This window comes from Sphaerodactylus townsendi, linkage group LG05 (assembly GCF_021028975.2).
Source record: "Sphaerodactylus townsendi isolate TG3544 linkage group LG05, MPM_Stown_v2.3, whole genome shotgun sequence".
Taxonomy (NCBI): Eukaryota; Metazoa; Chordata; class Lepidosauria; order Squamata; family Sphaerodactylidae; genus Sphaerodactylus; species Sphaerodactylus townsendi.
The window spans coordinates 80,739,370-80,766,193 of NC_059429.1; the positions used below are offsets into that span (position 1 = coordinate 80,739,370).

General features: G+C 41.2%; 1 protein-coding gene across 1 annotated transcript in view; it reads left to right on the forward strand.

Moving 5' to 3' along the window:
- The window catches only part of ITPR3 (inositol 1,4,5-trisphosphate receptor type 3), a 118,458-nt gene that overhangs the window by 62,091 nt on the left and 29,543 nt on the right, over positions 1–26,824 (forward strand). The window contains 20 exon segments of the mRNA XM_048497870.1: positions 3,995–4,039; positions 4,774–4,916; positions 5,657–5,756; positions 6,876–7,036; positions 7,452–7,593; positions 10,806–10,967; positions 11,190–11,362; positions 12,196–12,315; positions 13,347–13,529; positions 15,846–16,097; positions 16,784–16,928; positions 18,353–18,500; positions 20,963–21,159; positions 21,346–21,475; positions 23,414–23,471; positions 23,702–23,867; positions 24,740–24,904; positions 25,120–25,188; positions 25,589–25,714; positions 25,954–26,076. Coding sequence (XP_048353827.1) covers positions 3,995–4,039; positions 4,774–4,916; positions 5,657–5,756; positions 6,876–7,036; positions 7,452–7,593; positions 10,806–10,967; positions 11,190–11,362; positions 12,196–12,315; positions 13,347–13,529; positions 15,846–16,097; positions 16,784–16,928; positions 18,353–18,500; positions 20,963–21,159; positions 21,346–21,475; positions 23,414–23,471; positions 23,702–23,867; positions 24,740–24,904; positions 25,120–25,188; positions 25,589–25,714; positions 25,954–26,076 — 2,808 coding nt within the window.

The following is a 26,824-nucleotide window of genomic DNA, read 5'->3' on the forward strand; positions in this document are numbered from 1 at the left end:
CTCTGAAAAAGCACAAGATGGATACATTATAGAGTGACTTTAACTGAGTGGTGATTTTAATATAAAAAGTGCCAGCTATTTTCCCTTCAATTTTAACTATAAAATTGGTTATACATTGGATTATTTAATTTAACATCTCCCTGTTTTCTGAAACAAACAACATATATTAGTCTTATTATGACTTTCTAGAATGAAAGATGAATTCCTATTGCAATAATTTGTTTTCCTATCTTCAGAGCCATTAACCATTTTTAAATATTCATGGTTCCTCAGATCTCTTTCTGGCATTCAAACTTGCTAAAATAAATCATCTCAGTGTTTTCTAGTTAGAAGCTTATAGCTGAAGGTGCTTTCCTGTAGGACAAGAAAATTCTGAGAGGGAGCTAGAAGATTTTCTTTCTAAAGATTTCCCTTATCCTGCAGCTTTCAAAAAACGATAAAATTGGAGGTTCTTTTTAAAAACCCAGGCTGCTCCCACTCCCATGCAAACACCACAGGAGATGGATCAGTTTATTTTCCCGCCTCCCCTTCTGCTCTTCCCCGCTCCACAGCTACAGCCAATCAGAACATCAGAAAAACGGGAATGTTCACGCATGCACAGGAATCTCCGTAAACTACGTAAATGTAAACGTATTTAAAAGTACGTAAATGTATGTAAACTACGTAAACGTAAATGTTCATGTGGAAAATGGAAATAAACCAAGGGCTCGTGCATAATTCACTGGAGTTCTTCCTCTTGGCCTGAACATGCTGATGGGACAGCTGTGTGAAGGGAGAAACCAAGATACAAACAACTGGGTATGTTTGATCCCGGTTTTCCCTCAGGATATTATGTCCGTGGGGAAAACACCTAAATGCACTATTGATCTAATCCAGTACAATGTTTCATATTTGTATATACTAACTTCACACATTTTAGACTTTGCTCACATTTGGGCATAAGCAAATAGCACCCTCATAGGGATTATTCATAGGACTGCCAGCTTTGGGTTTGGAAATTCCTGGAGATTTGGGAGGTGAGGACTAGGAAAGGTGGGGGTGGGGGAGTAGATGAAGCTCAGTGGGGTATAACGCCAGAGGGTTCATCCTCTGAAGTTGCCATTTTCCCTGAGAAACAAATCTCTGTAGTCTGGAGGTTAGTTGTAATTCTGGAAGATCTCCAGGCTTCACGGAGGTTGACAATCCTTATTCTTCAGTAGGTAATGCCCTTTAAAAAAAACATTTTTCTTTTTTCTCCTTTTATCCATGAAGAACATAATAGTCAATTTTTTTTGGCTCTATTTTGTTTGTGGCAGAAAGACACACATTAGAAGGAGGTGAAGTTAAGCTTGTCCACTTCCAGCTGGGGCTTGGAGATCTCTCAAAATTACAACTAATCTCCTACTGGCAGAGATCAATTTCCCTTGAGAAAATGGCTGCTTTGGAGGGTGAACATTTGCTGCTGGGATCTCTGTTCTCCCCAAACCCTGACTTCTCCAAGCTTCACCCGACAATGGTGGGCCATTGATCAGTGACAGAGCATCTGCTTTAGAAAGTCCCAAGTTCAATCCACACCATTTCCAGTTAAAAAAAGAAAGATATCTGGTGGGAGGTGATGTGCCTGAGACCTTGGAGAACTGCCAGTCTGAGTTGACACTACTGACCTTGATGGACAAGTGTAAGGCTATTGTGTTACCCGAAATGCTGGGGTCTGCCCTTTTTAGTGTGGTGGAATTAGCGAGGGACAGACCTGGTTTAATGAGAGGTTGGGCAAGCTCAGAATCTTGGTCCTAAACCACTAATTCCTAGACTATCTCTTTTATGTGAGATGTCCGTTTCACACAGTGCTTACCAGAGAAAAACTTGTCATTTTCCCTCAGAAAACCTAACCATTTCTCTATTTACGCTTCCATGACCCTCAGGAGCTTCACTGCCCCATATCTGGGTGAGTTCTTCTCATCAGAGGCGGAGCTACCAGGGGGTCGGGGCACATTGTACTGGGCATGTGCCTGGGGGTGGAAAATCGCTCGCCGCCCTGCCCCCACCCCCCTGTGGCACCCCCCGCGGCCCCGCCCCCCCCACTTACTTTTGATAGTGCAGACTGGAAAAGCAGCCTGTTCCCTTCAGGCTGAAAACAGCCTAGTGGGAACTACATTTCCCATAAGACCTTGGGGCTCACCATGGGGGGCGGGCGTGAAGGTGGGCAGGCTGAAAACATAGCATGCGCACCGGGCACACTCTGGCCCAGCTACACCTCTGCTTCTCAGAGACACTAAACCAAATCACCAATATGATTAATTAGGGTTTTTGAGTAATGGTTACCCTACAGGACCTTGGCACAGTTTCTTTCACAGAAATATGTCCTTATTGGTCCTTACTCCAAGTTTCTCAGCTTTCAGAGAACTGTCCCCCAGCTTTCGGAGCATAGATCTATATCAGAATAACTCACTCACTCTGGCGCTCCCAACAGTTCTCTCAGCACCAACTGCCTTTGGGTGAAGAACACCCAGTGGTTCTGTCTTTAGGCTTGCAACATTCTAAGGTCAGAATGAGCTTAAGTGGCATTATAAATTATTGTCCTTTTATAGAAGTCCATAATCTTCCTTTCTTCTTGATTTTAACTCCTCATTATGAGAACACAGAAGTTAGTATGTATTATGGGTTGGTCAAGCCAAAATTCATTAGAAAATGCTCTTGGAGGAGTCTTTTTCCTGGAAGCTATCTTTGCCTGTGCTAGGAGAAATTGTTTTTGCATAGAAGTCTTGGCCCTCTCATGGCTCTTTCTTGTTTTATAGAGGCAGAAATGAAAAACCCTGGGACTGCGGCTATAAACAATAGTTCTGCTTGTTTTTCCCCAAAATCCAGCTTCTTCCCTCCATGGCAGAGTCATTTACACCTTCTTTCAGCAAACTCTGTATTTTGTAGTTCTTGTCCTTTCTTTACTTTTGGTTTGGGTACAGGGAAGAGAGACCTTTTTTATTTGCTCCTTTTGAGCCACAATCTGGATTATGGCCAGTGTTTAGGTAGCTTTAAAAATATAACTTAGCAGGTTTACATCAAAACTAGATGTGACAATGGTTACAGGGACAACCCATGGTAATCACTTCCATTTTTAAAGAAAAAATAACCCATTTAAAAATTGCTTTGAGTGCCAATGGCATGGTGCCAACAGATAATCTTGTTTCATTTCTTTAAAAGGAACAGAAGGGGAGAAACAGGATGGCTTGTTGAGGCTGTGCCACAGGCCCGATCAGAGCTCTTGGCAATTTTTAAATGGTTAAATTCTCCTTTTCAAATGTTTTCATCTAAGTTGTCTCTGAATGAGGATCTTTAAGTTACCTCTGTAAGGGTAACTTCATTTATTTTAAAATGACTACTTTGACTATTTAGTAATATAAACTGGAGAATTTCAGTCATGCTCCAGGATTCCAAAAAATCATGCAAAAGTTTGCCTGTGCCCAAAAAGTTTAAGCAGAGATAGCTTAGTCAGAATGAAGACTATGGGAATAATCGGTTTTGCACCCAGGAACCAGCTTAAATATCCAGTTAACAGCATGAAAGTTGTGAGCAGTTATATTTGTCACCAATTATAACAGTTTTGCGCACACTCATGGTTCTGTCCAGTGGTGGGATTCAAATAATTTAACAATTGGTTCCTGTGGTAGGATTCAAATAATTTAAAAACTGGTTGTTTACAAGCACCATTTTAACAACCGGTTCTGCTGAAGTGGTGTGAACCTGCTGAATTCTACCACTGGTTCTATCATCCTCATACACTGATTCCCAAATATTTTGGCATATTTAAAAAAAACACCCAGACTCGTTCTCTGATACACAGACCCGATTTGAGGACTCCAGTCATCTAATGGGATCATCTTTCCCTCTAGGTTTCCAATGGCTGAATAATTATATTAGCAAAGTAGTCTCCTTGTTTGGAATCTTAAAAGGTCAAGATCAATTGGCTTCTGCTTTTTTGTTTAAAAAAAAAACATTCTCTATTTCTTCAACCTTTTAGGAAAACCCCAGTTACAAAGGTGACACAGGAGAGACCAAGAATTCGGTAAGCTTTTAGTTGCATCTGAATTGCTTGGGAATGGTTTGGCCTGCTGATGTTTGTGTGCTTTTCAACCACTCAAAGTCAGGCATCCTTAAGCCTGCTAAAATACACGCTAGTGGTATCCTAAACAGAGTTATACCCTTCTAACCCCATTGTGCTGAATATTGTGCTGTTTGCTTATTTATTTAAAATGTTTTAATGCCATCTTTCCTTCTAGTCAGGGTCCCCAAGGTGATGCACATAAAAATATTAAATGAGACTAGCTCTGACTATGATTTGGCAGTATAGCTCTGAAAGCCTTCAGCAGTGCATAGAGCTTCAGATAATTGCTATGAGATGTGACAAGACAAGAGAATGGCATGCTTGAAATTTGCACAGTTGCACATAGGTATTGTTATAGCCAACAAAATTGCTGAAAATGAAGAGCAGTTTTGATTCAAGTTTTGTTGGGGAAAAGCACTGTGCATTTTCACAAAGCACAATGTGCAAACAGCAAAAATAAGAGTTTTAGCCAAATATTCCTACCATAATAATACATTTGCGAAGCGTTGATTGTGTTTGTTGTTGCCCTCTCCTGTTCAGCCACTAGGTGCTTAAGCTGGTGGTTGCTGAACAGGAAGTTGGAACTCATGCCTAGGAAAGTCCTGAAGTTGCCAGAGCATATCAGCTGTGATATGGATTATGAGATTTGGTAATCCTTCTAACACAAGACTGAAAAGCAGCTTTCTTGATGACAGGTTGGAACAAGTCGTTCCAGTCGGAGGAACACAGGGGAGAAGATCAAGTACCGGTTGGTGGCTGTCCCTCATGGCAATGACATAGCTTCCCTCTTTGAACTGGATCCTACTACGCTGCAAAAGACTGATTCCTTTGTCCCCCGGTAAGTACTTCTATCCATCACATCTCCATCTAATGGCTGTATCCTGCTTTGTTGAGCTTGAATGGAGCCTCTGGTTAGGAAATAAGCTATATCTGCATGCAAATCTATCTACCCACATATAGCACAGATGAAATAGGAAGAAAATACAAGCACCGGAGTAAATGTCATTAGATCATGACAAGATGGTAGGGCTCAGAATGATAGGACTACTGGTCTGCTGCCTCTTCTTTTGTTCATTTTCATATTGTTCTCATGTATTGAACTGTTCAGCTTCTATGGCAATATACACTAGCTTAAATTGGAATTAGGAAAATAGGATAAGAAACACAGGTTGGCTGTTACAACTAGTACAAGTAACACTTCAGAAGTCTCCCAATCCCAAAATGTATTTGCATGTGGAGACACACACATAATAAAAATGCTTCAATGGATATTCAGTAAAATTCAGAGGATATAACTTCACTTGATAATTGGTAAAATTCAGAGAATATGTGTAATCCCATTGAAATTAATGAAATTTATACCCTGACCTGCTTGAGTCACATTCATGTCAGTGGGGTTTACAATGTCTTAATGTCCTACAAATCTCATTATATAGGCTGGGTTATGGTGAATCTCTGAACTGAATGTTTCTCATTGGAGGAGCGGATGCAGGTCACAAGTTTACAATCTAGAAATCACTCTCAGATACCTCTAGAAGGCATAATAGAAATGTATAAACCGTTCTGTGTTGATTTCAGGAATTCCTATGTCCGATTGCGTCACCTTTGCACCAACACCTGGATCCAAAGCACCAATGTGCCCATTGATGTTGATGAAGAGCGGCCAATTCGGCTCATGGTATGTACCTCCTTTGTGGTTCTGCTATAAAGAGGAATTGATTTCTGATGGATGGGTGTCAGTAAGTGACAGGATATTTTTCATAGAATCAGAAAAAGGAGAAACTTGGCAGGTGTAGCTTCTCCTACCACTGGATCACCATGTCAGCAGAAGCTGTCTGTCTTTATACAACATACTCTATGGTGATCCAGTGTCTCTTGTATAAAGTTTGTACTTTTATAACCAGTGTCTTTTTAAAAAAAAATTTCTTCAAGATGGTGGGAGATGCTGCTTCATTCTTAAGCTATTTGTATACTTCTGTGTTCCGGAAGCTTTTAGTGAACAATTTTAACAGTGTTGAATGTTTTGGACGCTTCCACTGAAACATCTAATACTGGTTGCAGCTTTCAGAGAACATGTGTATCATGGCTCCCAACACTATGTTTCCTAGTGCCCAGTTGCTTCTTGAATCTTTGGGATGCAATCTGAATGGTTCTTGAATTGAATAGGGAAACTGGGTCTTTTATTACAAGTTGACTAATTAGAAAAGCACTGAACTAATCCCAGGAAGGCACATTACTGCTTGGCCTGTTTACCAATATAACCTTTCTTACCTCTGAGCATGGGAATGTCTTCCTGACATTGCACTGGTAGCAAACCCTTTTTGTTCTTTGGAAACTGAACAAAACAGAGGCTGGAATGTTGTGGTTTTTCTGGGTTGTATGGCCATATTCCAGTAGTATTTTATCCTGATGTTTTGCCTGCATCAGCAGAAAAATACTACTGGAATATGGTCATATGACCTGGAAACCCTACAACATTCCAATGATTCCAGCCAGGAAAGCCTTCAGCAATATATAAAGCAGAGGCTGTTCCCCAAACCAAGCAGTAGATCCCCAAAGGCTGCCATTTTGTGTTAGGTCCTGCCCCCTCATGGCAACCATTATATGATGATGTCTTCTACCCTTTCATAACATTCTAGAAGTGCCCACCAACTCAATATGGTTGGGATCGCCTAGGCTGGATGGATTACTGGCAATTCAGTAATGTCAACCTAAATCCACAATTTATGCTTTACCCTGCTAGGGAGAAAGCAAACCAAGGCACTAAATGGTTGGATTCTTCCCCCCCTCCCCCCAGCTGGGCACATGCCCCACCAAGGAGGACAAAGAAGCTTTTGCTATTGTGTCTGTGCCTGTGTCAGAAATCCGAGACCTGGACTTTGCCAATGACGCCAGCTACATGCTAGCCAGTGTAGTGGAGAAGATGAATGAAGGATTCCTCAGCCAGAATGACCGAAGGTAAAAGAACCAAGTGCTTTGATATAGTAGTGACTTCGTGGAATGTCATGTGGAGAGTAATAGTAGAATAGGATCCATTGACAGATGTAGCCAATAACTGTCAGTCAGACTGTTTCCTTGAATTAACTAGAAGCAAGGGCAAGTTCCCTTTTGCAAAAAAACATTATTTTGTCCTGTGAGTGGGAACCTTGCATGTCCATGAGGTGGCCTGACTGTATCGTACAGATTTACTTAATTTGTCTTGGACGCACATGTTGAAGTTCTTGCTGAACAGTGTGGAAAGCTTTGGCCTTCTGACTGCTTTTGTTTTATTTTAGTTTCCCATGGACTATGTATGCAAGACTCTTAAATGTCTATTGCATTCAAGGGGATGGGGCTCATTTTTGGATGATTCTAACCCTTGCATGTCTGGCAGGTTTGTGATCCAGCTGCTGGAGGACTTGGTGTTCTTTGTCAGTGATGTATCCAACAATGGACAGAACGTTTTGGATATTGTTGTTACCAAGCCAAACCGGGAAAGACAGAAACTCATGAGGGAGCAGAACATCCTGAAACAGGTGACTGGGAGAAGAGGCTGAAGAGAAAATGTGGAGATGACCATTGAAGTGTTAAGCATCAGAGTTTTGTGTTCCTTTGAGGCTGCTGAGCTTTTCTAAAGAATAGCTCTGTCATCCTGCTTACTGTATTGAGCAGTAATGAAGATTCCAGAAGTGAATTATGCACTGCAACATTTAGGTACCTTTTATACAGGCTTTGGCTTCTGAAGGCAAACAGATTTTTTCAGCTGGGGCAGATTTCACACATCTAAAGGATAAAGTGCAACAACAAAAATAGATGAAAACAAATTTTGAAAAACCTGGCTCAAAATTTGATTAACTGCAGGAAGATGGCATTATTGTTAAAGTGTGTAAAATGTATGTGTGTGTTCGCGAAGACGGCTTATGCCTTATACTTGCATCACATCTACTACACGCGACGACGCGACGCGACGCGACGCGACGCACCTGCCTTATGCACCTATATGCATCACTGCATACGCACATAATGCTTCCTTCAGAAGCCAAAGTGGATTATAGAGCCCATATGAAAGAAACCTCAGAATGGCTGAGAAGGAGGATGCAGAGGTCACAAACTTTATTACTACCACCATAACATTTGTATGGCATTTTTCCTGAGTTATCAAAATACTTTGCTTAGCTGTCCATGGAAGAAATATATAAAAGATGCCAGTGTTATTGCAGATTGAGTTGATGTTTGGATTCCTTGGTGTATATTTTTTGATATTGATCATAATGCTATACCCCTCTATGTTACAAAGTTTCCTTCTTCCCTTTGCTAGCTGTTGTAGGCCTAGAGTCTTCACACTATATCTTGGTCATTGTATTAAATTGAAGGGTGGAATTCTAACATAATTCTAACACAAGGGGCTTTTCTCATTTTCCTTACTTCCAAGTTCCTGTTTCTTCAGGGGAAGTGGTTTCAGTTCTGCATGCGTTTTGCTATCTCTAGTTCAATATTGCACAGGTTTATATCCAGCATATCCTCCTGAAGATTGAATTGGGTTATTATGCTGGTCATAAACCTGTGTGATATTGAATCAACCACTAGAGGGAGCAAAACACACACACACACACACACACACACACACGGAAAAAAAAAGGAAACTGGAATTTACAAGCAAGGAAAACGAAAATGCAGAAAAGCCCGTGGAGAAGATAGGCCCACACAGATGATGTGAGACCCCTTCTCCCAATTTACCATAATCCAGATTAGTACAGTCTGTTATAGGTACAAAACAAGAGCTAGAACAGGGTTTGGCAACCTTTAACACCCAAAGAGCCATTTGGACCCGTTTTCCATGGAAAAGAAAACACTTGGAGCCGCAAATACTTTTTGACATTTAAAATTAAGATAACATTGTATATATTGGTTTTTTACCTTTACGCTTTGTATAACCAATTATAGTGTGTTGCTTATGAAATCCATGAAGTGCTACAGATGCGCGAAACAGGCGGTGCAAAAGGGACCCCTTTTATAACAGATGGCTCAGTAGCGGCAACTGCATATCTGCTGTCACTTCCACCGTTCCTTGCAATTGACCCTGACCAAGCTGGCTCCACCAGTCTTCTTGGCCCTTATCAGACTAACCCTTAACAGGCATAAAGCCCCACCCCCTTCTGCCTCGATTGCCACCTTCGCCTGTTGGGGAAAAATGTGCCACCAAGACTTTTTGGCGCAGGCATGAGCTCCTCCTATAAGCTCTACTTGGCTCGCTTTCCCTCCCACCCTCGATCTATTCCCCCGCCCCCATTTTCTAATTCTCCTCACTATCTCCTCTGTACATTCTGATACTTGTTCTTCCAATTTAAAAAGTCCCTTTCCAGATAGCGGCAAAAAGGCGAATGAACACCTTTGTTACCCAGAAAGCTCCACGCCGCCATGTCTCTGTTTCCATAGAACTGGTGTGAGAATTACATCTGTGTTTCTGATAGAGAGGCTAAAAAGCAGGCGGACCCTTGTGTGTTAGGGACCAATGGAGGGCAAGGAAGGTGGATAGGAGGTGGGGCTTGAGCTGTCAGTCACCGTTTGGATCTTGGGGGAGGGGGAGTGAACAGCTTGGAGTGGATCAGCTGCCGTCACTGTTGCCACTGTGGTTCGGGCGGGAGGGACTGGCCCCTGCCATTGTAGGGCGGGAGCCACTGCCGCCTGTCTTCTCCGCTTGGTACTGAAGGCCCGAGGAAGAGCTTCCCCGCCTCCATGGCTGGTGGGCTCCTCAGGGAAGGCCAGAGGCCAGAGGGAGCTGCAGTACAAGGACAAAAGAGCCGCATGCGGCTCCGGAGCCGCGGGTTGCAGACCCCTGAGCTAGAACTATGCACAGAATTAACAATGGTAGTCTAGTAGTCTCTTTGTGAAACTGAAATTTACTTTTCTAAACAATTTCACTGTTTTCTGTTAACCCAGTCCAAATAAAGGTTTAAATAAGACCCACAAGCAATAATACCTGCTGTGAATTCCACCTTCAACCTATTCCCCCTAGGCTCACCTGCTAGAATTCTTTCTTTTCTAAGTCTGAATGCTGATCCTAATCAACAGATTAGTGCTTTCTGAATGAATGCCTGTTGAAATCAATATGACTCTGTGTTCCTACCTGTTTACTGGAATTGCAAGGGAAGGTATTTGTGGTGTGTAGACTGAGCTGTGTAGATAGATGATCATGGACAAAAGCTAGAGTGGTGTCAGGCAGAAATGAAGAGCAGCCATTGAAATGTTGAGGGAAACCTTATTGTAAAACAACAGACACAAATGCAAACTATCATCAGAGTTTTCTGCTAATGTCACTGAGATGGTTCTTGAGTTGATTACATTATTGAACCTGCTGCATCTTTAGCTGTAGAGTTTCACCAGTAGTTGGATTTTAAAACATTTAGATCTGAGGCCCTTTCTGCACACGCAAAATAATGTGTTTTCAAACCACTTTCACAACTGTTTGCAAATGGATTTTGCCGTTCTGCACAGCTTCAAAGAGCATTGAAAGCAGTTTGAAAGTGCATTATTCTGCATGTGCGGAATGAGCCTGACTTCCTAGAGTTAGTTGTTCCCATCCAGTCAGTCATTTATTTTGTACAGTAAACTGATTAAGCTGTGCGAATTTATTCATAAATGCAAACAGATAGCTCATGAAATATCTTAAAATGACAGCTGTGATAATGGAAAAGAAATCTGTGGAAGGCACTTTTCAGTTTGGTGATTTTCCTTCTGTGCTGTGTAGATCTTTGGAATTCTGAAGGCTCCTTTCAAGGATAAAGGTGGAGAAGGTCCATTGGTACGACTGGAGGAACTGTCTGATCAGAAGAATGCTCCCTACCAATTCATGTTCCGGCTCTGCTACAGGGTATTGCGACATTCCCAGGATGACTATCGGAAGAATCAGGTAGGCCTTTACTTCAGGGTATATGGATTTGATTGGCAGTAAGTAATAAACTAGTGGGAGAGATTAGATTTGAGGTTGGCTGTTTGCTGGCAGTAGACATAAAAAGAGACCCTTATCTTGTGTCTGAATTGGGGGCCCTTGGAATTCTGTTATTGTTGATTTAGGCAAATAGTCTTAAATAGGGCTGGTGTGCTCATCTGCACATGACCTCTTTTCTTGCAGGAACATATTGCCAAGCAGTTTGGCATGATGCAGTCCCAGATTGGCTATGACATCTTGGCTGAGGATACCATCACTGCCCTTTTGCACAACAACCGCAAGTTGCTGGAGAAACACATCACCAAGACTGAGGTGGAGACCTTTGTGAGCCTGGTACGCAAGAACCGAGAGCCCAGGTGGGTGTAAAGCAGCTCATTGAGGACCAAACTACATGGTACATTTTTTGCTGGGTTTTATCTGGGTTCTCCTGATCTGATTTTGACTCTGGCAGCCACAGATCAGGGATGGAGGAATCTGTGGGGCCCTGGATTAGATTGATTCCATGACATCGGAGAAGAAGGGGCTTTTACAGTCCTCACCACTTTTCAACCTGAAGCAGCCCCGGGAGAATGCTGTATGTGTGTTTTCAGTTTGTTTCTTGAATGCATGTTATGAAAGCTCACAAGCCAGTCACTGTGTTACATGAAGGTCCATAATATTTCTTTGGGTATAGTAGGCTTAGGCTGGCTGGAGATTGCTCAGAAAACAAATGTAGTATTAACATAGGTTAAGATGCTGATCATGGCCAATAGGAGGCAGCAGCTATCCAGGGCATTAGTAAGGAGAATCAATGATCTGCTGATTATTCAGTGTTTGGGAGTGGTCTAAATTAGGCCCTGTGTTGAGAGCAGTTCTAGCTGAAACGACTTTCACATTTATTCCTTAGACTAAAAACTACCAGAAACATAGGGGAATGACTAAAACTTTTCAACATAAATTTGCTGCTCTGTGGTCATTTTTCTCCATAGAAAATTCCCGTTTGGGGCAGATTTTCTCTGAAATAAGTATTTCGAGAACTTTTGATAGGAAATTACAGTGCTTGTACACTATGTGAAATGTGACAAGGAGGAGAATGATTGATTTTATTAGCTATGTGCTACTCAGGAAACTGCAGTCAATTGGGCAGAAGGGCCTTATTCTCACTGCACTAATTGAATGGTAATATTATGACCTCTCATATATGCTTCAGGTTTCTAGACTATTTATCAGACTTGTGTGTGTCGAATCATGTCGCCATTCCCGTCACTCAGGAGCTGATCTGCAAGTGTGTATTAGACCCCAAGAACACTGACATCCTGATCCAAACAGAGTGAGTATCCAGAGAGCCCCTTGTTTTTTGAATGCTGAATCCACCTTCTTTTCTGTTAAGATATTATCATCCTCTCTGCTGAGAAGTAATTACCCACAAATAGGGATCGGAAAAGAGATAGAGATGAGAGTGGTAGATTTTTAACACTGAGGGACATTGAGGGAAGCATTGCTTACTGGCTGAATATTCACCTGACATGGATGTGTTTCCGTAACAAGATATAATGCAAAATAAAAACCAATATAGGATAGCTGGCTTCCAGACACCATTCTTGATAATAGAACTGGAGTCCAGTGACTTCTTCAAGATGAACAAAATTTATTCTAGCATAAACTTGGTGAGTTTGAGTTCACTTAATCAGATGCACACACCACAATAAAGTGTGTGTATGTGTGTGGAGCCATGCAGTTACAAAGAAAAGCTAGTTGGAAGGAGATCCAGTCAGAAAAGCTGAGTTGTCTTTTTCTGTAACCTCCCCCCTCCCCCGCCCTTTGGTTGTTCACAGCTTTTAGTATAAACGGATCTAATGAAGAGAGCCCTAACACTCTAGAACTTGTTCTGGAATAATTTTTGTTTAAGGTTCTACTGGACTCCCGTCTTATTTTGCTACTACCTGGAATCATTCTCAGAAATGTAAACAAAACTTTCAAGAAGATATCACAGTATTAATTACAGAAAATACACACACATACCAGATCAGGTTTTAAAAGTATCACTGTATTCTAAAAGAGTAACCCAGTCAGCAGTGCAATCCTGAGCAGAGCTGACTATTGAAGGCAATGGGTTTAGAAGAGAGTAGCTTTGTTTAGGGTTGCACTGTTAATTTACTAGTCTATTATTAAAGTATTAAAAGACTCCTGTTTATAGTTGCTGCAACAGCCTAATGCAGGTACCATCCTCATCAATTAGGTATCTGCATATTAGGGAGTTCCATTCTGTGCCTGAAAGTCAAGTCAAAATATCATAAATCAGTTTGCGAGCAAAATATTCTGTTTGGTTTGGTGCCACCTGCCCCACTCTTTGATTTTCAGGTTGAGGCCTGTAAAGGAGATGTCTCAAACTCATGAATACTTGAGTATTGAGTTTTCTGAGGAGGAGGTCTGGCTGACTTGGAGTGACAGAAATAATGAACACCATGAGAAGAGCATCCGGCAGCTGGCCCAGGAAGCACGAGCAGGAAATGCCCATGATGAGAATGTTCTGAGTTACTACAGGTAATGAGGAGGCATGATACTTCTGTGTCTTCACCTTTGGGAAGGCTGATGACAAAAGTATGTGTCCTTTCCTGGGATTCATAACTACTTATTTTCATCTAGTTTGGACATTAATTGGTAACTGTATTTATTTATTTTATTTCTATCGCACTCTTTCTTGACAAAGATCAGGCGCAAAGTGGCTGTTACTTATAGTAGTATTGCACCCTAGTGGAGTGTGACTTGCAAGAGTCTGAAAACCCCATCCAGAGAGGGGGGGTTGAATCCACCCGTGGGAATGGTGCAGCTGCTTCGGCAGATTTGCTGTCCCAGTGGAGGGAAGATTCCTCTGGCTGCTGCAGCCCTCCCCGATGCTGGAACGTGGCACTGGAACGCACTGCTGGGATACCAGTGTGTAATGCTGGCAGCTGTGAGTTGAGATTTAAGCTACTCTTTTGGGTGGCATAAGTCTATTAAACCCAGTAGGAGCTTCTTGGTGGTAGGGAGAATTTCATGCTTTTGAAACCTCCCCATGCTACCAGGGAGCACTTTGGGAGCAGTAGGGCACCGTGGTCCTATGTCGTGGCCGGCTGCTTGGACTTGTGGATGGGCGTGTAAGTTCCCAAATGTGCTGGGGCCTAAGTCAGATCAGTGCTGTGGCATGGAAAGTCGAAGGTGTTCTGTTTTTCCAGCCAAAACTTGCCTTTGGGGGGGTTATCACATTCACCCATACAAAAGTGGGGTATCCTCAGGCTTCTGCCCACTGCTCTGTGTCTTGAGGGGTTTTCTCTCCAAAAAGAGCTCTAACGGTCAGAACAGACTCTTAATAATGTGGAGAGGGTGTTTGAGAGTTTGTATCACTCTTTAAGTATTCTCATCATTCTATTAATATTCTTTAGTTGCTTAACAAGGACAGTTTTCAGTTAGGCAGAGGAGCAGCTTGGAAGGGACACCAAAACAATCCATTTTCCTTCTGTCAGGAAATAGTAAACTGGCACCAGAGACTTGTAACATTGAACTGTGAAATTAAAAGATTTTATTAACAAGGAAGTGAAAGAGCTTTACTTTACTGTTGTGCAGCAAATGAATAAATAGATAAATATATGAGTAAAAAGCTGGTTTCTGAGAGGTTACTATTTACAAGTTATTTTGGTAACTTTTTACAGTTGATACAAGTTTCATACATCTTTGTCCCTTCCTGTTGTTACAGTCGCCTCAATTCTAGACAAACAAAATTAGATACTCCCATATAGGTGTTACAGTGTTCTGTTTCTCTAAGACAGTCTCTCCATCAGGATGTCTCCCTCACACATGGTGTTTCTCATAGAGGATGGCTGCTTTCTCACAGGAAGCTCCTATCCTCTCTTCATATAACTCCTCTCTTATCAGGAGCTTCTCTGCTCAATATATGAGTGGGGTTCTCCTCAAAGAAAACTATAAAGACACCAGTGTTACTGTGTCATGGTTAACTCCAGAACCTTGGCACAGATTGCCTAACTAAAATCTGTCCTTCCTGGTCCTTAATCTGTACTTCCTGGCCCTTTGAACTAGCCCTCAATTACCAGAGAATGGAGCTACCACAGAACAACTGTTCACTCTGGCTTTCAATTCAGTTCTCTCCCCAGAATCCCCTGTCCTCTGGTTATATAATGCTGTGCAGTTCTCTCAGCCAATCACAAAGAGTTCCAGATTAATGCTTGTTTAGGCTCTAAACATTCTACTGCCCAAATGTGCCTAAGTGTCAGTATAAATTATAGGGGGGGTTGGTACTCAGAAGAAGACACAAAACTGTCATGTGAATCCCTGTTCTTCCTAAATAGACACAACAATCTTCTCAAGGAAGGTCAATATCCAGGAGGAGTCAAAATATTGACATAATAGTGCCTCTTTCCCACTTCTCTCTTATGCACTTGGCAGTCCTGGAAATGATAGTACACTGATACACTGTGGAACCCAGGGAAATATGCCTTGAAAGAGCTTGATTTTATATCTCTTGCTCTTGGATCACAACACTTCTTGTTTTGCTTCCTGTTGTGCAGCTGAGTTCCTGGTGCAAGGTCCTTGACCAACCAGAATTCCATTTAGCAGCCCATCAATGCCTACTGAAGCAGAGTTATATCCTTCAAGTCAATGTGCTTAGGAGGGTATAAACTCTGCTTAGGATGGCACTGTTTGTGTTCTAGTGAAGAGGCAAGGAACTGCTTTGGAGAAATCTGTGTTCTTTTAATGATGACTTTTCCCTGGCCCTTTCCCTTTTGCTTTTGTTCATGTTTTCTTTATCCTTCTCTTTTCATTTGTTGACTCTTCTGCAACGCTTCCCTCTTTTGCTCTTCACAGATACCAGTTGAAGCTTTTTGCTCGCATGTGCATGGACCGGCAATATTTGGCCATCAAAGAGATCTCCAAGCAACTGGGAGTGGAATTAATCTTCCTTTGCATGGCAGATGAAATGCTGCCCTTTGACCTCAGGGCCTCCTTCTGCCATCTCATGCTGCATGTACATGTGGACAGAGATCCTCAGGAGAAAGTTATGCCTGTGAAGTTTGCACGTCTGTGGACTGAGATTCCGACAGCCATCACAATCAAAGAGTAAGGCATATAAAGAGTAGCAGGAATAGAAGGAATGATAGGAGAACATAGCACCACAGAGAGCTTTCAAGTTCTATATCCCACCTTTTTCACTGGGACAGGCAATGCGGTGGGGTCAACAATCTTATTGAAAGTTGTGTGTTTTTGTATCTGATATATTTTTTAAAGCTATGTATGTGACATAATTCAGTGTATTCATGGAGATGGGTGGGCCAATCCGGAGGGTGGGGGACAAATCCCCTTTTGGAGCCTGCATACCCTTGCCCCGGTGCGAGTGCCCATTCCACTAATGCAAGGGGCAAATATGCGGGTGAATGGGAATCTTACCTGGATAGTCAGGCCCATTGACTCAAAACACTTCAGGCCCACTGACTCAAAACACTTAAGTGGTATGGCTGGGGGCATTCGGGAGGGGGGCATGGCTGACTTTAGTTGGCCTCCAATGTCTGGCAGGACCCCATGTGGTGGCAGAGCCATCAGCAGAGATCTGTTCTGCCCTATGGAGAAATTTTGGCGGTGTTTTAAATTTTGGGGGGCCTCCCATGATGTGGAAAAGCCCTTTGGAGGGAGGGGGCATCGCCATCCTTGCCCACCAGCCCCATCTGGATTGGGCTGATAAAGATGGTATGTGCTGGAGATAAGGTACTCCCTTTGGTTTATTATTCAATCTTGTTTCTCCTTTGCAGCTATGATTCCAATCTGAATAGTTCACGGGATGACAAGAAGAACAAATTTGCCAGCACTATGGAATTTGTAGAGGACTATCTCAACAATGTGGTTAGTGAAGCCGTGCCCTTTGCTAATGAGGAGAAGAACAAGCTCACTTTTGAGGTGAGGAACCTGCTTTTGCTGCAAGGTGGGAGACTTCACCCTCCTCTGAGACCCTGTTAGCTTTCTTCATTGTCCAGCTTTCCTGGACACCCATACATTGTTACAGGTAATACTATGACATGAATTAACTTGATCTTGGTTGCCAGGAAACAGATCCTTACTCTTACAAATATTTTCTAGCTCCTTCATGGCTGCCCTTCCTACTCTTAATCTCCTTCTGATTTCTTGATTCCACACTCCCTTTTGGTTGATGATGGAGCCCAGGAATAGAAAGTCTTCAACAATTTCAATTTCTTCATCATCTTCCCTAAAGCTGAGTAATTCTCCAGAAGTCATTACTTTGTCTTCTAGATGTTCTGCTGTAGTCCTGCTTTGGCACTTTTTTCTTTAACTTTCAGCAGCAGTTGTTTTAAGACTTCACTATTTTCAGCCAGCAATGTAGTATCATTGGCATAACTCAAATTGTTTATGTTCCTCCCATCAATTTTCACTCTTTGTCCTTGTTCATCTGAATCTAATGCAGCTTTCCTTATGATCTGTTCTGCATGCAGGTTGAAGAGATGGGGAGATAAACTATATCTTTGTCTTTTGCCAATTGGGAACCAATCTGTTTCTACATATTCTATCCTAACAGTAGCTTCTTATCCTGAATACAGGTTGCTCATCAAAACAATCATATGTTGTGGCACACCCATTTTCCTTTAAAACCAGCTGTAGCTTTTCATGATCTACATAGTCAGAAACTTTGCTTTAATCTATGAAACATAATTCTTCTGAAATTATCTTATAGCTCTAGTAACCAATACACATTTTCAATATAATCTCTAGTGCCTCATCCTTTTCTGAATCCTGCTTGAACATCAGGCATTTCTTGTTCTATTTATATTAACAGTCTTTGTTGTAAGATTTTGAGCTTCACTTAATTAATGCAATACTCTGATAGTTGCTGCAATCTTTGATGTCTCCTTTTTTGGGAACTGGAATGTATATTGACCAGCTTTCACACCCATACATTGTTAAAGGTAATACTATGGTTATAGGTAATATTTCCAGTCTGTGGACTGTTTTGTTTTCCATATTTGTTGGCATATTCTTGTCAAGATTTTGATGGACTGTTTCTATGGCTTGGAACAGCTCTGCAGGTCTGCTATGCAGTTTCCTTATTTGGGCAGAATTTGGTGGTTGAGCACAGATTGGATCTCTGACTGATATCCCTAAGACATAAGGTTCAAGGTTTGAGACCTAACATTAAGACAAAATGGAGCTTACTCTTGCTGCTGCCATTATCTGGTCAGATCAATGTCAGTTGCAGCTCTGTAGCTTTTAATAGAATGTGTTCTGATTTACGCTACTAATAGATTGACAACATTTTTAATCTTCAGGGTGATTTCAGCTTCACCAACCAATGTTGTCTCTCTTTCCAGGTTGTCAGTCTTGCCCACAATCTCATCTACTTTGGCTTCTATAGCTTTAGTGAACTGCTGCGCCTGACACGGACTCTTCTTGGCATCATAGATTGTGTCCAGAACCCTCAACTGCTGATGCAGACAGTGTATAATGATGATATGACTGGTAAGCTAAGAGCGTTTTAATGGAAGACAGGTCTTATTGGGTGGAAAGATGGCATAAAAATGTTTTAAATAAAAATTAAATATTACACCTACAGATTTCCCCTGGTTTACTAAACATTAAATCTATGACATATTTTTGACAAATTCCTGCTGACATTTAGTAATCACTGAACTAACATAGACTTTGTCTTCTGTGTCCATTGCCTAATTGGGCATCAGGGAATCTTATAAAAAATACAGAGGAACAGTGTAGTTGAAGGAAAAACGGGAAGCCACTACAAGAAGAAATCCATTTTTTTGCCCTGTATGGAACAAATGTTTTCCATTTCAAACTAAAATCTGATTTGACTAGAATGGAGAGACTGTAAGGCCAACCATTTGCTCTCTAGTTTCCAGAGCTTTCCAGAGCCTGTGAAAAGTGCAAAGTTCCAAGGATTAACAAGATGGGACATTCCAGGTCTTCCCCATTTTGCAGAGTAACATCTGCTTCATCAGCAGCAATATTTATGCTCAGTTCGTCTAGTTCTAACCATTGTAAGCAAGTTGTAAACATTTTTAATTTCCAGACAGACGCAAAACCAACTTAAGGGATTCATGAGTCAGTTCTGATTTTTTAACAGAAAGAAGTTACTCCTGCGGCCATTATTGGGCACCACAGATGTGGCTATTGTTCCTAGTGTGCCCAGTCAATGGACATTTCAGAATATGAACGCCCTAACTTGAAAACTAAATGGACATTTAAAATGTTTATACTAGGCAATGTATATACTTAATTGAATGTCGTTGTTCTCCAATTTATATTGGAATGTCTTCCCTGCCCCCCTTTTTCAGCATCTTATGGAAAGAAAACATGCTGAAGCAGATTTTAAATTTATTTATTTATTTATTGTTTCGATTTATAAACCGCCCTATCCCCTGGGGGCTCTGGGCGGTGTACAACATTCACATATATAATTAATTAAATCGATAACAACAACAAATTCAATGTTTTATTGGTTTACATGGGTTTTATATACAAAAAAAAGGCATCAGGCAACATCTTCTAAGGGCAGAAGCCAAGCTCATTCACATGTTCAGGAGTATCCAGCCATCTGGTTTAAATAATGAGATTGACTATACTTGGTTTTTATAATTATTCAGTTTATTGTCTTTGCATTGTATGGTTCTTTGATTCTTGCTGCTGGTTCTGTCTATGATTTGCTTGATTATTTTGGAGTTGTGTCTCTTTAATATATTGTGCCCTTTCAGTTAGTCACCTGTTTGTAATTTGTTATTCATTATATTTATTATCTTGGTGATTTGACTGACTGTATGAGCAAACTTGAGAATATCTTTACCATCTAGCCACAGGAACATTTGGGATATGTCTTAGTCTGTTTGATATAAGACTTTTTACATGAGTTATTTTTTTCTTATTTATATTGCTATTTATTGTTATTTTTTGATATACTTAATGAATGTGCTTTGTATAACATAATAATTATATATATTTAATAGGACTAATGCATATAATTATGTAATATTTATTAAAATTGTAATTTACTTTTTAGAGGATCAAAATGTTCATATGCAGGCAGGCTTTATAATATTGCCAACAATTTTGCTGCTGTTGAAGGAGATGTTACTCTGCGAAACAGGAAAGACCTGGAATGTCCCATCTTGTTAATCCTTGGAACTTTGCACTTTGCACAGGCTCTGGAGACTATTGCACTTACTTGGACTTATCTTGTTAGACACTTACTGGTCACCATTCTTGTTTTCTTATTCTCCAGCATTGTGTGTTACGTTTGCTTTGTGCCAGTTAAGTTTTTGTGCACTCCTCTGCTTGCAGCTTTTTGCGTATTGACATAGTTCCTTCACTAAATTATATTGTACTATACTGTGTGGCATGTTTATTTGGTTTTTACTGTTTTTACCATCTAAGTCAGGTAAAGCAGCTGGCGCCCTATTTGTCCTGCCCTGACTTAGCCACAGTTACCCATGCAATAGTCACCTCCAGGCGAGACTACTATAATTTGCTGTACCCTGAGCTTCCTTTGAGACTGCTCCGGAAACTGCAATTGATCCAGAATGCTGCGGCAAGGGTTCTCATGAGGAGTCCTATAAGATTGTACATTTCACCTGGACTGTGCCAGCTGCAGTGGTTACCAACTGAATTCCAGATCAGGTTCAAGATTTTGATATTGACCTTCAAAGCCCTGAATGGTCTGGGACTCTTGCATCTATGGGACCCCATTTCCCAATACCACCCATGGAGAGCATCAGGCTCATCTAGTAGTAATCTTCTGGAGTTCTCCGATCCAAAAGAGATTTGACTGGCCTCAACCAGGGCCACGGCCTTTTTGACCCTGGCCCCTGCAAGTAACTTCCAGTGTGTCTTTTGAAATTCACCAAATACCCGGTGCAATGTATCAGTGCGAGTAGGACCAGCTTCCACTTTGAAGAATTTGCTTGCTCTTCCAGGAAAGAACGTCCGGAGATCTATCCATGGTGTTGGTCAGATGATGTCTACTATGGTCCTGAGCAGGAAACAATCGATCTTTGGTCCCTCAACTATGACTACTGCTGTGGTTCAAGAGCCAGTAGATAGAGGAAGGAGCATAGAAAATGAAAACATTGTGGTGATGGAAACTAAGCTGAAAATACTGGAGATTTTACAGGTGAGAGAAAGTCCATGATTGTAGATAACCACAATATGAGTTTGGGACTGTATGATATGATACTGTGATATAATGGCTGCTTCTGATGATTCTTTTATCTATACAGGCTTGAAACTTGAAGGGAGTGGAGAAATACAGTGCAAAACTAGAAAGCACAATAATTCCATTCTCTTTGCTCTTCCCCAGTTTATCCTGAATGTACGACTGGATTACAGAATTTCCTATTTGCTCTCTGTCTTCAAGAAAGAGTTTGTAGAGGTCTACCCAATGCAAGACAGTGGGGCTGATGGAACAGCTCCAGCCTTTGACTCCACAAGTAAATCTCTGTTTCTTGCTTTATTTTCTCCCTTTTCAAGTGAGCTATGGAATTCTTTTGACTCCATTTTGCCTTAATAGTCAATAATGTCTCTAAAGACAGAGATCTAATTTGTAAATTAAAGTCTGTGTCTTATGAAGTGTGTCCTTGAAAACTGCCAATACCACCTTGCATATAGTTCTTTTTTTTATGTATCCCTGTATGCCTCATGCAGATGGTAGAGAATTTTATCATTAGTTGGGAAACTAGGGAGTAAAGAAAAGATGGCAGTGCAGTAGTGGATCTATACTGATCATTATTTTCCTGTGGGTAATTTACCCTGATGTGCAAGTAGCCATGCGATAAACAAGTCATCTTTAATGCAGTGAACAGACTTTTACTTTATATCTGTACCCAATCAGAAGCCTGGAAGATCAAGGGAATTGTAAAATTCTTCTGAACAGCATCACAGAATAGTCCATGCGATTCATGATGGCGTAAATTATCTGTTGGCTAATGGACATCTTGTCTAGTATTTCTGACAGCAATCCATTGTGGGATTTCTGCCAGCAATGGCCAGTCAACTATTTTCAGGGCTAAAGGACAGATCTGAAGTGTTTCCAATTAAGTGTTTTAGTTTTTCCCACAGGAATAAACAGAAATCATCTTTTTTCTATGGCAGAAGACCAAATGGTACTCCTAAGGATGTATTAGGATGTTTGTGTGTCAGTGGTGGTGGGAGGTAAATCTGTTTCTAATAACTCCAGCCATTGAGAGTAAAGCCTGCTCCTGTCTGCATAGCCCCACACAGGGTTTGTTCCTTGATCATGCTAGTGCAGGATGGAAAACTGAGAAAGATAGTTGAATATATGTTTCAGAGGTTCAGGAGTCTGATATTTGTCTTCATTTTTTTTTAAAAAACTGAGAACTTTGTAGAATTGCTTTGTCTCTTTATCTCTAGTGAGTTCTGCACTGTTATTTAATCTTTTCTATGTATGCCTTTAATCCGACAGATGTGTTTGTGGAGAGTATATACAAAAGCAGCATTATACTGTGTTACTTAGCAGGAAAGACAAGGATGTGAGATGCACTAGTATGGTGGTCCAGAACATTAGTCAAGACCCTCATCTCTACATCATCAACCTTTATGAAGCCAACATGTTTTTTGTTTTTACTATTTTTTGAAGTATTCTTGCTTGTACATAGAGAATATAGGTGCACCACCTGTGTCCCTTTGGACACGCATTTAGAGGAGTTTCAGAGAGTAGCCATGTTGATCCCCCATAGAACAGCTAAATTTGTGTCCAGCACCATAGTGTCCAAAAGGTTATTTAAGGTTAGGAGCAGTAGTGGGATTTAACAACCATTTCCGGTGGTGGGATTTAAATAATTTAACAACTGGTTGTTTACAAGCACCATTTTAACAACTGGTTCTGCCAAAGTGGTGTGAACCTGCTGAATCCCACCACTGGTTAGGAGTCTGTCTGTGGCAAGAAAAGGTTTGCCTCGCAATGCCTGTGAGGCAAGGTATCATTATCCAGCATAGGTTGTAGATCATTAATGATGTGTTGGACCAGCTTGAGCAGAGAGCTGTATGTGACTGGTGTTGCATTGTCATTGTTGTTTTTGTTTCAGCCTATCATATTGCAAGTAATTCCTTGATATCATTCTGGTTTGAGTTTTTCATAGGTTTCCAGTATAGAGTGTTTTTTATGCTTCCACAGTGGTGTCTAGAAAATTTGTATATTGGTTTGATGGTGGGGTGGAACAGCTCAATGGAGAAGTGATATCATTCAATGGTGAAGATTTATTTTTAGCAAAGGCAGAATGTTTTCTATCACACTACTGTGGTGTCACATTATACTTTGACACATGCTCACAATTGAGTCCCAGAATTTCTTTTAGTTTGGCATCTTAGATTGTTTGTCTCCTGTCTCATGTTTTTTTATTTTCCTTCAGCTGCAGCAATGAACCTGGACCGGATTGGTGAGCAGGCTGAAGCCATGTTTGGGATTGGGTAAGTTCTTGTCTATTGTAACTCTTCCATTAGACTATGTTTGACTGGAGTCATAGGTAACATGGGCAACCAGGAGATATTATTTTTAAAAAGCTATCAAGGGTTTCACCTGTTATTTTCTAATGCATGCAAATCAAAATAATTCCATCTCATTTAATCAATTCAATCTCATCATTCTGAGGACCTCAACATTAAGGTTGGTTCTGATTTTATTTTCAATTTGACTGAAGGAAAACAAGCAGCATGTTAGAAGTGGATGATGAAGGAGGGCGGATGTTTCTCCGTGTGCTGATCCACTTGACAATGCATGACTACCCCCCACTTGTGTCAGGCTCCCTGCAGCTCCTCTTCAAACATTTCAGCCAAAGGCAGGAGGTCCTACACACCTTTAAGCAGGTAATTCTCAGTTCTGTGTGAACCACAGATCAGTAAGTCCGCCTTATCCCCTATGTCTGGATCATATTAAACATTTATTCTTCAGTGTAACTGGTCAGGCAGCTGATGTGTGATGGTTACCTTTCTGTCACTGTTAAATATACTCTCTGCCTTTGTGAATCTACCTGTGATTTGACAGAGGGGGAAAAGTGGGGTTTTTTTGCTTGCGGCACTTAGTCCACAAAGGCCCCATTGCTATGCTCCCGGGGTTCAAATAGATAATGTAATAAAAATAAAAATGAAGCACCCTGCAGTGCTTCAAGTGTGGGTAATACAGTCAATCTGTCATGATTATTGTGTAGTTCAGATTATATGATCACAGTAACACCACAAAACCATCAAGTTGTTTTTGCAAGAAATGTCAGAAGGACCATATTAAAAAGTAGCAGCCAAAGTTAAAAGAGCTAGTTATAGGGTTGTTGTTATGATGCTTTTGTAACTTTTGCATATCATTGCCAATATCCTAGCATCAACTCAATCCAGCAATAAGCCTTACATTCATTGAACAACTTTTCCATGTGTTCTAGATCTGCACCGAGAAAAGACTAGAGCTTTTATGTGCACATAAGGACATTGTCATTCATGTCCCTAAGCAACTTCAGCATCAAGATATTTTCTGTTCTGTATGTAGTCCTGTCTTACACGCACACATCTCTGGGCTTTGAGCTTCATGGTTTTTATGATAACAATGTGAAGAATCCTTGAATAATTTGAGAAAGATAATGGTCTTGTACTCCATTTTGATATAGCTATGTTTCCCCAGATTTGTCTTCTTTTACCAGCCAGCACCATGAATAGATTAAGCTGATGTACTTTATGCTATCTCAATCCAGGTCCAGCTGCTTATCTCTGCTCAGGATGTGGAGAACTATAAAGTGATCAAGTCAGAGCTTGACAAACTGCGTATGATGGTGGAAAAGTCAGAACTCTGGGTGGAAAAGAAGGGCAGCTCCAAGGGAGATGATGGACAGGAAGGAGAGAAAAAGGAGAAGAAAGAGGTAAGAGCCAAACTGCTATAAGGTGTAAAGGGTTAGACCTAACACATCATTCCATATATCATGCAGAATTACATATTGGCTGGATCCAAAGCTTGTTTTCTACTAGTGAATAACAGGAGGGCTGATGGTTATTGAACCAGAATGGTTTATATATTTTTTTATTTAGCTCTTGTCTACCCATCTGAATGATCTTTCTCCTTCTGTCCCACCCCCAGCATGCTGCAGATGAGGAGCCTGGGACCCCTGGAGAGAAAAGTAGTGAGAACTATCAACTGGTTAAAGGGGTAAGTAGTTGCACCTGTCATTCTCTTAGGGAATCTGTCAGAAAAAACTGGAGAACCTTTAGAGCAGATCATGTGTGAAGAGAATTGTGCTACACAGCCAGATGCAGTCTAATCTCTTAATGATTGAGATTGTCATCCAATTTCTAGTGAGCTAGAGTAAGACAGAGAACAATGTCAGATGATGTCCCATGAGATGGAAGAACACATTAGCACAGCCTAAGCTGAGTTGTCTCCAGTCCCAAGGCACCTTGAGCTGAGCTACGTCTCTCAATCCTGCAGTGGCAGTCACATGAGATGGTACCTCCGCCTGCTTCTCTAGAAATTGGGTTACGTTTGCTGAATTTGCCCTGCCATTAAGTCACCTTCAGTGCAGTAGACATTTTTCTTTGTTTTCCTTCAGATTTTGGAACGGCTAAATAAAATGTGCGGAGTGGGTGAACAGATGCGCAAGAAGCAGCAGCGCTTGCTGAAGAACATGGATGCTCACAAAGTGATGCTGGACCTGCTGCAGATTCCCTATGAAAAGGTAGGAAGATTGGTAGCCCCTTTAGGGTTGCCAGCCTTGTTATTGAGTTTAAAGGGTGGAAAGGGTCCAACCTTCTCTCTCCAAATAAAGTATTCTGTATCCAGAACCTTTCTTGTAAGGTGTCTGTCTTTCCTGAATATGTTTTGGGATGTGTAATTGTTTCTTGGATCTTTCCTTAGTCAGTAGATAAGGTCTGTTTATTCCACAAACTTTTTTTTAACCTTTACAAACTTATGTAGGGTGACACCAAGATGCTGGAGATTCTGAAACTAACCCACCAGTTCCTGCAGAAGTTCTGTGCAGGCAACCAAGAAAACCAGGCCCTTCTGCATAAACATCTCAGCTTGTTCCTCACTCCTGGGGTAAGAGAAAAGGGCAAAGTGTAATAAAATAGCAAATATACTCAGCAGAATGAAGCCGGGGAAAAAGAGATTTATTTTGACAGACCAGCTAATGCTGCCCAAATAGCATAGTTGTTACATTGGGATGTGAGGATTAACTACTGTTGAATGAGGGGACCTGGGGTTAGCTATTGTCACACAGCCTAATTTACCCTACAGGTTAGTTGGGATAAGGCTGTTGCATGTTGTTTTATGATGGGCTTTTTTGCCTTAGTTTACTCTTATGTATTGTTCTTGATTAATAACTATATGCTGTCATTTTAATAATTTTGCTGTGTTGGTATATTTTGTGAGTAGGCTCAAGCAGGCCTCTGGAGAGGTGACGTATACATTTTCTAAACAAACAAACAAAGCAGCCTCACTTTTGCCACTCTGAGCTCCATTAGATTAATATTAATAAAATTATTGGAAGATGTTGGAATAAATAAACAAGTGAAAAATGCCAGATGATGGTCTAGTAGCTCACCAGAGAAAGCAAGTCTCCTTCAACATCTATATGCAGCCTCTGGTACAGCTTGTTTGGAGCTTTGGGCTAGGATGTCATCAATTTGTTGATGACACTCAGCTTTTTCTGTTGATGGAGGGCCAGCCATAGATGTTCTGGCACAGTGTTTGGAGGCCCTGGCTGAATAGTTAAGAAAGGCTGTATCCATCAAAGATGGAGGTCCTGTGGTTGGGTCAGGGGGAGCTTGTGGAGGTTTCCAACTGC